This window comes from Orussus abietinus, unplaced genomic scaffold (assembly GCF_000612105.2).
Source record: "Orussus abietinus isolate OABI.00-Male unplaced genomic scaffold, Oabi_2.0 scaffold29, whole genome shotgun sequence".
Classification (NCBI taxonomy): domain Eukaryota; kingdom Metazoa; phylum Arthropoda; class Insecta; order Hymenoptera; family Orussidae; genus Orussus; species Orussus abietinus.
In genome coordinates, this window is record NW_019395567.1 from 446,512 (window position 1) to 458,885 (window position 12,374).

General features: G+C 43.3%; 1 protein-coding gene across 1 annotated transcript in view; it reads left to right on the plus strand.

Annotated features, from left to right (window-relative positions):
• LOC105699178 (dipeptidase 1) overlaps window positions 1-7,001 on the plus strand; it is a 72,063-nt gene extending 65,062 nt beyond the window's left edge. Inside the window, exons 9-10 of the mRNA XM_012423979.1 lie at window positions 1,775-1,910; window positions 6,671-7,001. Of these exons, the coding sequence (XP_012279402.1) occupies window positions 1,775-1,910; window positions 6,671-6,787 (253 nt within the window). The 3' untranslated portion in view covers window positions 6,788-7,001. The remainder of the gene's footprint in view (window positions 1-1,774; window positions 1,911-6,670) is intronic.
• The last annotated feature ends 5,373 nt before the right edge of the window (window positions 7,002-12,374 follow it).

The window sequence follows — 12,374 nt, forward strand, 5'->3', positions numbered from 1 at the left end:
GACGGAATGCCTGCGGGAAGAAAATGGGAGAAAAGGGAGGAAAGGGATGGAAAGGAAAGGAAAAAGAAGGAAAGGGGGGCGTTTCGACTGCGATGCCGACAGCGTTAACTCGGCCTGAATGTTCCCTCGACAAGGAGAGACAATACCTAAGAGTCGGATCTGAAAAATTAATTTAATCCTCAACGGAGCGCCGGAAGTTCCTGTTTAGGGTGGGCGGTAAAAAATGACGAGCAGCCCTCTGCATATGAAAAATTGCGAGAGTGAAAAAAAAAACAATAATCAAGAGTAGTTTAAACGAAAACCCCTTAGCTCATGAAATTTCAATTAAAAAAAAAATGTTCATGTTCATCCCAGACTAGAACGAGGGGCATGTTTCTTTTTTTTTTTTTTAATAAAATTTCATGAGCATGCATGCAATGATTCGGTGCACTCAATTTCGAAAAAAGTTTTATAAATACCTAGACGTTCAGATATATTTCAAAGAACCCTTAGACAGAGATGGATGAAATCTCTGGATGGTTTAGTATTTATTAAAGACCATTCAAATTCCGCCGTGCATTTTCCCCCAGGGCATTTTCATGTCCGCCGAGTACGGTTGCGCTCTAATTAATATCCAGTGCACCCGGATGATTTTATTTCGGGGGAGGTGGTGCATTAAACAACGTGTCCGACATTTCCGCGAAAGGGTTGCCTCGGCCCTGCATCATTATTCGAGGGCGAATCGCGCTAACAACGAGCTAGCGTTCATTAAAACCGGGAATTCGGGATAATCGACGTAACCTTATCAGAGCCTGACGATTTCCGCTTGGGATCATCACTTCCGTAGCGAGTTAATCGAAATCCGTTTAAATGCGGCGCGAAAATGACGGCCATTTTGTTTTCAGGCTCCTTTAAAGTCCCTGCAATTATCGCGGGCCCCTGCCGAGGCAATGAAAGCATTCCTATGCTACACTAATGGAATTACTCCTTCCCTTCTCTCCCTTCCACCGATTGACCGGTCGCACCCCTCGTGTCATCTAACCAAACATCCGGCGACCCTTCTGCCCACTTTCGCAATCGGGAATTTCTATCCGGCACTCAGATCTGAAAGTATAATATTAGCCCCCCGAATCCGGAGAATTCCGTGAATTCCGCGGAATTTCGTGCACCGGGGCGACTCCAATTTACCCAAGGCTCCCCCTCTCTTATTCTGAGCCTACATTGAGAAAAAATGTCAAGCCAAAGAAATGTTTTGTTAATTTAAAGAATTTGACTCAAATCAACTGAAATAAATTGTCGCCATTCCTTCGGAATGTTGAATATAGACAATATTACATTGGTTCAATGACACTTTTTTTTAATGTAGATACATCATATACAATGTGATTCAAGATTGCTGTACCTCATTAGTCCTCGTGTGAGAAAATGGAAACGGGTCACGGCTGAACCCTGCGGTCCGGAGGAAATTTTCCGGCACGACATGGTTCCACGTCGTAATTAGACCCGGCACAATTTAAACCAGAAACAATGAATCCCATTGTATAACGAAAAACAATGAAAATATTCCCCTCCGGTTTACCCCAGAAAACATATCCAAGAAAAGGCTTGGGAAATGTTTTCAGTACACCCCAGCACCATCGAAGATTACCACAGACCAAGGGAATAAGATACCGCATACACATCCTCAAACTTTTTATTCCAATTTTCTCCCTCAATGTATCACATGTACCTCATAATATATCTAGGTCGTATCCGGGGGGTAGAAATCCAATTGACCCGTCTCCTCGTTTTCCAGGACTCCGGCAGGTCTGGAGGACGTCAGCAAGTATCCGGACCTATTCGCAGAGCTGCTGGCGAGAGGTTGGTCCGAACGGGACATCCGGAAGCTGGCAGGGCTGAACCTCATCCGCGTCTTCAAGGCGGTGGAACAGGTGACGGGAGTCCTAATCCAAGGGGAATCGACGTGGCTTCCAGGGATGCGAAATGGGAATTGGGGGTTGCGGGGAGAGAGACTAGGAATACCTGAATAGAGAGAGGGAAGGGGGGAAGAAGAGCAGCTCACCTACCTGAGAACACGTCCGATCGGGTCGCCCGCCGCCCGCAGACTGACCGACAGTCGAGGGCGCCGATTACCCAAGTCGATTTAATAAGGCGCGCGGCCGCGGAGTGGGGGGGCCGGCCGACCAATGGGAAGGCTCGAACCTCCAGACAGAAGTCACGTGATTTTTACTTCCCTGGACCGCCGCCAGTCCCGGACGCAGCTGCTCCTCGATCTCCGTTTCCGCAATCGGACGTCACCGTCTGTACTTCTTACGTATGCAAGCCCCCGGCTTGGCACGTAACGAACGCGCGTATGTAAGAAAGCGTCTGGTTACGGGATTTGCGCGTTACATGCCACGGTACGTTACGTTTTGCCGGCACCCCGGATTTACTGGGCTAATGGTGCTCTTATTTTCCGGGGTAATCGCGTCGTACGTTTCGTGCTTTTGCACTCTGCGCATACGGTGTACCATTTCCGTATAATTAAAGAGAATTCCTCCTCAGGGATATCTTTAACGCGATAAAGACTAGCAATTTGTTGATTGTTTTAATTTCCAAATTTCATCGAGGCGCTCTCGGCACTAGACCGTAAAAAATCTGAAAATCTTAGGCCCCTAAAGAGGGGAGGATTTCAATACATAGCGGTGGATCTCCTTATACTACTTCTTGGTTTTAGGTCTATTTTTTTTCCTCTCTCTTTCCACGAGGGGAGAAGCTACAGAGAATTCCTCCTCAGAAAAAAAATCCCTTTCCCTGGGGTGGATGCTGGGTGGTAAACACTGACTTTCGACCACGCTTAACACGAGACAAAGCCTCCCGGTCAACTTTGACTTCGCATCTTAGGTTGGCTTGCCATTTGGTCCCGTCCCGCGCTTTGCGTGGCAAAGCCTTTGAGGAAGCACCGCGACACAAGGGGCGACTGCCGGTTCTCACCCTTTGTGCACTAGCCCCGTTGAAACAGTCCGATTCGACGGATTAAAATCCCTCTCGAGTCGTGTGTTTTAATTTGCGACTCCACTCGCACCCTCTCCGTCCCTTTGGCCGCCGCCATTTTCTCGCGAACTCGCAAAACTGACGCCCCTGGAAATAATGACAAGAGATATAAAAAATATGAATACTGACCACGCGGAAAGAAACATTCTTCGAAGCATTGAAATATTTCTTCGGTATTTGTTCATTCAGAGAATAATTATTTGAGTCAAGCTTAAATAAGGTGAAGAAGAAGAATAAGAAGAATCGCTGCATCCGATTTATTTTCGAACCTTTGGGGCAAGTAATTATCCTTCGAATTTACTAAATATTTCTTTGGTTCGATGACACTTTTTTTTCTCCGTGCATCAACGTGGAGTTTTCAGTCCACTTGTGGTTAATCGAGCCTTGTTTTCAATTTGTAAATTTTATTATTAGGAGTTGGTTCTTATTTTTCCAGCAAGTATTTCCTTGGAGGCGAATCTCGCGAAAGCGTCTCCTTTATTCGGTGACGATTTCTCCTTTTTGTCCCCATTTTCCGGGAGTTTTCAGCCCACTTCCGGTCAATCAAGCCTTGTTTTCAATTTGTAAATTTTATTATTAGGAGTTGGTTCTTATTTTTCCAGCAAGTATTTCCTTGGAGGCGAATCTCGCGAAAGCGTCTCCTTTATTCGGTGACGATTTCTCCCTTTTGTCCCCATTTTCCGGGTGTTTTCAGCCCACTTCCGGTCAATCAAGCCTTGTTTTCAATTTGTAAATTTTATTATTACGAGTTGGTTCTTATTTTTCGAGCAAGTATTTCTTTGGAGGCGAATCTCGCGAAAACGTCTCCTTTATTCTGTGACGATTTCTCCCTTTTGTCCCCATTTTCCGGGAATTTTCAGTCCACTTCCGGTCAATCAAGCCTTGTTTTCAATTTGTAAATTTCATAATTAGGAGTTTGTTCTTATTTTTCCAGCAAGTATTTCCTTGGAGGCGAATCTCGCGAAAGCGTCTCCTTTATTCTATGACGATTTCTCCCTTTTGTCCCCATTTCCCGGGAGTTTTCAGCCCACTTCCGGTCAATCAAGCCTTGTTTTTAATTTGTACATTTCATAATTACGAGTTGGTTCTTATTTTTCGAGCAAGTATTTCCTTGGAGGCGAATCTCGCGAAAGCGTCTCCTTTATTCTGTGACGATTTCTCCCTTTTGTCCCCATTTCCCGGGAGTTTCCAGGCCAGATAAGTGGCTCGAGTTAATGCATTCAGCCCGAATGGGACTGAATCGGACTCGGCGAGTCGATCTCTGTCGTCGTTTCCGATCCCGAAGACACCAGGAGGGGATTCGCGCTCGGTTTGATTAAAAGAAAGGAGGAAAGAAGAGCGCGACCTCCTCTCGGCGGTATTTCATGCGAGCTATACGACGGCCTTCAATTTTCGGAGAGCCCATTAAGCTCTTCCGGATATTAGCGGAGCAGCTGCCGGAAATCGAAGGCACGGGCTCGCGAACTCGATCCTCTCCGTTTTTTCATTCCCGGGTTAAGCCTCGCGACAATCGCCCAGCCATTTAACAAAGTCGAGTCTTGCCCCCTCTACTCGTTCCTCGGAATAATTACACTTCGCTTTTCGATCGTTCATTACATTTTATTTCCCTTTTTCGGATCGACCGAATAATTGAAACTGGAAGTTCCCGGGAAAAAATTGGCTTCCAAAGCTCCCTCCCATTTCGCATTTTTTTCCAATCTCTTCCTTTTTTTCTTAACCCAATTTTATTTTCAATATTTTTGCGAAAATAGTATTCCTTGTTGTAAGAAAAATTAATTCTATAAAAGCTCGAAAACAGAGGGTTTAAGAATCCCACAGAAGTTGCTTCGATATTTAAACTTTTTCCATTTTTCTCGACATCGATCGCCCTGGTAAGATCAAATCTCTTTTTTTTTTTTTTTTAAGGAAGAGAAAAAGGATCTCATTTTAATTTCTTTTAGTGAGAATATCCCGTATTCCTTTTTTTTTTACGAAACATAAATTGAACCAAAACGCAATAAGTCTCGCAGGAAACGCCTCGTTTCCGTAGTTTTTGAAAGTCCCTTGATTTTCGAACGTTTTCCTTTTTTTTTTCTTCCTGACACCGTCTCGACCGAGCTTTCGACATCCCAATCGGATCACCTCCCTTCCGTTTGCCCCGAGATCGAATCTCTTTCAAGTTTTCCCCGAGCGGAAGTCACTCGTCTCGTAATTGCTCCGCGCGGTTTCCGCGAGCTTTCCGCACTAGATCGAGAGTGCGAATCGAATCGCTGGAGCTTTGCGCGACAAGGAAGTCCCTATATCCCGATGGCAAGCTCACAATAAAATATCGAATCGCCGTTTGGCCTGAATCCCGTTTGGCCGAAAGCTCCCCACCGGATCGAGACCTCCAATTAAACGCGATCGAAAGCTCGCTCGGAGCTTTTTCGGCGGAAACCGAGCCTTGTTCCCGGATTTTGTCAAACATCCCAGAGAAACGATTTACCGCCGGATAAAAGCCCTAAGGCTCGTCCGCATTGAGCTTTTCGGAGATCCCCGGAAACTGATTTAAAAGTGGAATATACGCCACACAGAAAAATATCACGAATGGGATAAAGAGTAAACGAAGTGGCGCATCCATTTTTAACGTATATTCCCCATAACAAATTTTTCCCTTTTCATAAACCGTTCTCCCCAGAATTATTATTTTTTACGACCACGCGACGACCATGAATGTCTATTTCAAATCATGCTGAAATATTTTCAAAGCGGAATTTAATTTATTAAACCCTGCGCGGTGAAATTCAAGGATTTTTTTTCTTTATCAGGACTTTCGTATAAAATGTGAATTTTTCGAATTTCCCGCCGTGGGACTTTTGATGGCGGGTGGTCTGAGCAAATTGGAGGAAAGAGTAGATTCGAAATGACGCTAACGAGGAAGGTACCTGAGGTGTCCCCCTCCGATTTTGTTCATTTTTAAATATGTTATAGAGGACTAAAATCTAAGGGACCCGTGTTTTTTTTTATCGGCGGATAAACACTTTTAGGGGGTGAAATCAGGCTTCAAAGTTGGCCGTGCAAGGGGGTGAGTTGGCTGTTTCATATAGAAGCACTCGACCGATTTTCATGAAACAACCATCAAAATGTAGGGAATGAAGAATTATGAAACATGCATTTGGAATTTTTCGAGAAAATTCATTTTTAAGGGGTGAGCCACCCCTTTGAATACTTCTTTTACTCCTTACGCGAGCAGTAATTGTTCCATTCAAATGAAACTTTTTTTGTATTGTTCTGGTCTATAAATTAACCAAGTTTCATATCGATAGAGCAATTACTGCTCGCGTAAGGGGTAAAAGAAGTATTCAAAGGGGTGGCTCACCCCTTAAAAATGAATTTGTTCGAAAAATTCCAAATGCATGTTTCATAATTCTTCATTCCCTACATGTTGACGGTTGTTTCATGAAAATCGGTCGAGTGCCTCTATATGAAACAGGAAAATTAACCCCCTTGCACGGCCAACTTTGAAGCCTGATTTCACCCCCTAAAAGTGTTTATCCGCCGATAAAAAAAAACACGGATCCCTTAGATTTTAGTCCTCTATAACATATTTAAAAATGAACAAAATCCGAGGGGGACACCTCAGGTACCTTCCTTGTAAGTCAAAAGTGCCTTACAATTTTTTTTTCTCTCCTTTTCGCAGGTGCGAGATCGTTTGGCAGAGGAAGGCATGGAGCCGTTGGAAGAGGAGATCCCGAGCGACGACATCATCGGCAGAGACTACTGTCGGTACAACATCAAACGACCAAGCATCCCCTAGGGGAATTCCAGCTTCTCTTCAGAGATCTTCCGAGGTTTTCAAACAAAAAGGATCCCCTAGATCCGATCGGCCGCGGGAAAAAAAAAAAGCCGGATGAAAGGTCGCCCAAAAGAAGAAAGCGACGCGAAAAGTCCGCCAAGATGTCGGAGACCAAAAGCGCGTTTGTACCGAGACTCTATAAATTAACCTGACCATCTTCAATGTTCGTTTATACACCAAGGCAACACTTTAAACCGGAACCAATGCTGTCTTAGTCAATAATAACCGAGTTAAACACGACTGCCGAGTGCAACGATCGTTTGAAGAGGTGCATGACAAGTGCATGTGCAATGAGCCTGAGAAGTGCGACAAACGAGTGCAATGAGTGTGGGATGTATCGATTGTAGAGTGGGATTACGAGTGCATGTGCTGCGAGTGTGAGATGCATTTTCGGGATAAATCCCGATTAACAATGAGAGTTTACGGGTGATTGCGACTTACGGTACCTAGTTATCTGCGAGACCGGAAGCGGGGGATTTTTCAACTCGATAAGCGAGAGGTCGCGTTTCGTTAAGCGACTTCCGGTATTTATTTAGCGTACGAATAGCGACCGATTAAGGGCGCCGATGTGTACAGGATATGGCTGACATTTATCCAGGATGTGTTAACGCGCGGATTGTTCGCCACGCTGAAATAAACGAGGAAGAAGCACCTGAAGTGGAGATTTTTGCCCGTTTTTTAACAAAAAAAGTTCTGTCGGCTAATCCGTAGATTGGAGGATCCTGTAAGGCTACCTTGATCCTGATCACATAAGAAATCCTACTTTACGTCAATTCCCGATTAATGAGACGCCGAAGAGCAGACAGATAACATTTTTCACACTTTCCTTGACAATTAATCTTGAATAAGCCACTTAACTAAAAATGAAGAATTTACTGAAAAATTCCCCTCTGGATTTAGCCCCGAAAATTGTCGAACCCCGAGCTTCCCTCCCAGGTTTAAATATATAAACGAAACATTTAATAGAGAATTATGAACATTCGCCTGCCAGGATTTATAATGAAACTTCCAATTTTCCGTGAACACCGCTTTGCAAATGAAATTTATAAATCACATTGTAGATGAGATTATGAAATTGTCGAATTCTGAGCTTCCCTCCCAGGTTTAAACAGATAAACGAAACTTTTAATAGTAAATTATGAACACTCGCCTGCCAGGATTTATAACGAAACTTTCAATTTTCCGTAAAAAATTCGCTTTGCAGATGAAATTTATAATTCACATTGTAGATGGGATTATGAAATTGTCAAATCCTGAGCTTCCCTCCCAGGTTTCAACATATAAACGAAACTTTTAATAGAGAATTATGAACATTGGCCTGCCAGTTTTTATAATGAAACTTTCAATTTTCTGTGAAAAATTCGCTTTGCAAATGAAATTTATAAATCACATCGTAGGTGGGATTATGAAATGGTCAAATCCTGAGCTTCCCTCCCAGGATTAAACATATAAACGAAACTTTTAATACAGAATTATGAACATTCGCCCGCCAGGATTTATAATGAAACTTTCAATTTTCCGTGAAAAATTCGCTTTGCAAATTAAATTTATAAATCACATTATAGGTGGAATTGTAAAATTGTCGAATCCCAAGCTTCCCTCCCAGGTTTAAACATATAAACGAAACTTTTAATAGTAAATTATGAACATTCGCCTGCCAGGATTTATAATGAAACTTTCAATTTTCCGTGAAAAATTCGCTTTACAAATGAAATTTATAAATCACATCGTAGGTGGAATATCACTGATTGGCGATGAGCGAATTTATCCGGGAGGCAGGGAGCAACGCACTTCCGGAAAACGCGGAGCGGATGCGCGGAACGCACGTCACAAGAGAGGGGACCAGGTGGTTCGATTTATTAGACACTCGGCCGATACAAATGACCGTTTCGCCAATGTGCCAGTAAATCATCCCGTTTTTGCCAGAGCCTGACAGGCCGCATCGTGCTGCGAGACGCGCCTTCGGATGCTGGGTCCTTCCGATCCGCGATCCCCGTTTATCCGCAGCGGATTCCGCATCCACCCAGCACGATGGATCGAGCACCCTTGCATGTCCTCTCGAAATGACGAGCCCGAAAATCCGCCCATTCCTGTCTTCCACGACCCCCCAAAAATCGGAATTCATTCTAATCGCATGTACCGATAAACTTGAATATCAAAAACTATTAAAAAAATTCATCGCCCGACAACAAGATTTAAACAAGGATTTATATCGTGTCAACTGATGGATTCCAGGGATTAAAAATGGCTTCTAAGATCCACTGCTTAAAAGCGAAACGGAGGCGAACTGTTTGTTACATATACATATTTCGGTCATTTATTTCGCGTATCATACGAATATTAAAAATTAATTGCAAGATTTTTCTCGGCAAAAAATATGACCCTTTGAAATTTAACTCCAAGAATTCTAATTAACTATTTCGAGGTGGAAATAAAAATGTATAAAAAGAAAAGGAGCGGCCACTTTCTCACGAGTCCTTTCGCTCTCTTCGGGCACGCGTTCGAACTTCCCGCGCAAAGGACGAAAAGTGCACACTCCTTCCTTCGCCGGTAATGAATTCCTCGCCAGGTTGCGAATTCCCCATGAATCGCGTGGCTCCTAACGAGCTCGTTAAAACTTCCAGCAGAAGCCGAACCGCAGTTTTAGATCCTTTCTTAGCCACTCGCGAAGACCCATTGTCTAAAATTTCTTTTCGGAAGACGAAGAGGCGCCCGAAATCGCCTCACCCGTAAAAGAAATTAAAACAAGCGGAATTTAATATTCCAATAAAAGGGGGCAGATAAAGTAGACAAAGAGGCGCCTGAAATCCCGTCACCCATTAAGCATTAAAACAAGCCCGTACTTATGTAATTATAAAATCAATTCGAAAATTCCGAAATTAATCCGGAATTATCCACAACTGCATACAAGGAAATATCTTTCCAACAATTTTTAATCGCAACTACCCAGGTGAGAATGTGGTAATAATTACCAAGTTGCATGTCCAAAATGCAGGTTTACGATATTCCAATGAATTTCCATATAAGAGTTCTAATAAAGTCGATATAATTAATGATCATACCCTTGCGGAGGTTATAATACGAGATATTAATTTTTCATCTACTACGGGAGTCGCGGATTCTGCTTATCGTGAAACTTCCGAAATTAATCCAGAATTATCCACAACTATATACAAGGAAATATCTTTCCAACAATTTTTAATCCCAACTACCCAGGTGAGAATGTGGTAATAATTACCAAGTTGCATGTCGAAAATGCAGGTTTACGATATTACAATGAATTTCCATATAAGAGTTCTAATAAAGTCGATATAATTAATGATCATACCCTTGCGGGGGTTATAATACGAGATATTAATTTTTCATCTACTACGGGAGTCGCGGATTCTGCTTATCATGAAACTTCCGAAATTAATCCGGAATTATCCACAACTATATACAAGGAAATATCTTTCCAACAATTTTTAATCCCAACTACCCAGGTAAGAATGTGGTAATAATTACCAAATTGTATGTCCAAAATGCAGGTTTACGATATTACAATGAATTTCCATTTAAGAGTTCTAATAAAGCCGATATAATTAATGATCATACCCTTGCGGAGGTTATAATACGAGATATTAATTTTTCATCTACCACGGGAGTCGCGGGTTCCGCTTATCGGGAATTCCGCCGGAAACTCGGAAAATTGCAATAATGCAAATCTGCACAGTGCAGAAGCGCGTCTAGTAAAGGTGGGACCGGCAACGCCAAGAATTCCGCCCTGAAGAACAGGGAGAAGAGCCCGACTCGGTGGCCTGCAAGTTTATGGAAAGTTGGCGTATAAATTTGCAGTTTAATATAAACGGCGGATAATATTAAAATGGACGAGGCGTCCCCGCCCGAGGTAGGATCCATTATGCGCGGAGCCACGCCGATGACTCGTTATCAGGCCCGATATCGGCAATAATTAATGCACTTTATGCACCCGGCCCCCGTTTACACGGTTTTAATCCCCGCAAACCCCGAGGTAGGGGATACGAAAAATACGTGAAAAATGAACCCTCCGAGGCGAGCATGAAGGACACCGCGGGATTAATTATTTATTTATTAAAAACCCCGAAGGAAATGTCCAAACGAGAGAATCGAATCGAACATTTCCCCGGGCTTTTGGCGATAACGAAAACCCGAACTAATCAATACCACTGGGTAAAAGCTTTCCAATATAAAGGCGGCCATCTTGTTTTTCGCAGAAGTCGCCCCTAACATTGAAATCCATCGATTCTACCCTTTCTTTCGCTGAATTTCGTAGAATGTCGGTAGAATAGGATTAAAGTAAGCTTCGTTTTGAATAAAATAAAAAGAAATAGGAGGTTATCTCTCCGCTTTCATTGGAATTCGACGATTTTTTACGGTCCCTTGAGGCGCGTCCTCGAGTTGCGAGCGCTCGAGATGCGTACAAATCGACGGAGAAATATCGCCGGGAGGATAATAAACGCAAGACGGGGTCCAGGGAATTCCGCGTTTTTGCAATGAATATTTTTGCAACTAAATTCCCGAGATCGAGCGGGGTTATACGAGATCGGCCTTCGCGGTCCCTCGCGGTTCCGCCATTATACTACGCGGCCACATAAGAATCACTTTACGATTCAACCAATCGTAAAGTTCCGGCAGTAATTCACCCCCAGGCCAGTTGGGTGCGTCCCATGGCGTAAGGTGGGCGTCATAAACTGTCATCGTGAATATCATACAGGGCTAAGTGAACGGGGGTCGAGGGAAGACCTCAAAAAGGATATCCGCCCGTTTCGGCGATACGCCACCCAAAAAATTTCTCCCTAAAACAATTGACCATTCTTAGGGTAATTCATTCCTGCCGGCTGTTTAATTATCTCCCATTTAATAATGATTTTGTACATCGACCATACTATATTTAAGGTGATATGATACTGGTGTCAAAGGATCCTCGTTTAGGAATAATTCCTCCGACCTGGATGTACCGACTCTTTTCAAACTTTACACCGTGAAAGTGGAGGCTACAAGTAAGGTCCCGAGACCGATGAAGTGTCAAATTTATATAGAAATATATTTAAACACGTTTTAATATTTTCTATAAAAATTGAAATCTCACGAGCTTCCTTATACCCTTCATATTCACGTTGCAAAGTTTGAAGCGATTCCGTACACTCGGATCGGAGAAAAGTTCCATGAACAATGTACCCCTCGGATGCAATTTTGACATCCCCTTAGATATAATCGGATCGTTCGACAAAATTGCGATTTAACAGGGGATAATTGAACAGCCGGCAGAAATGAATTACCCTAGAAGTCGTCGCCCCTTTTCCCCACATTGAGGCGAAACTCGGCGCAAACTCGCACACCGTTCGCCCCCGCTTTAATCACTGTGTCAGCTCATAAATAATACCGATAAATATTTGTCGATCAGGTACTCAAAGCGTTCAATATTAATCGGCGAAATGCGCACTATTGGTGAGAAGTGTCGTCGCCGAAATCACGCGCCATTACCGGCACTCAGGTCGGACGTATTTTCCGAAATTGTCCGACTTCGGTC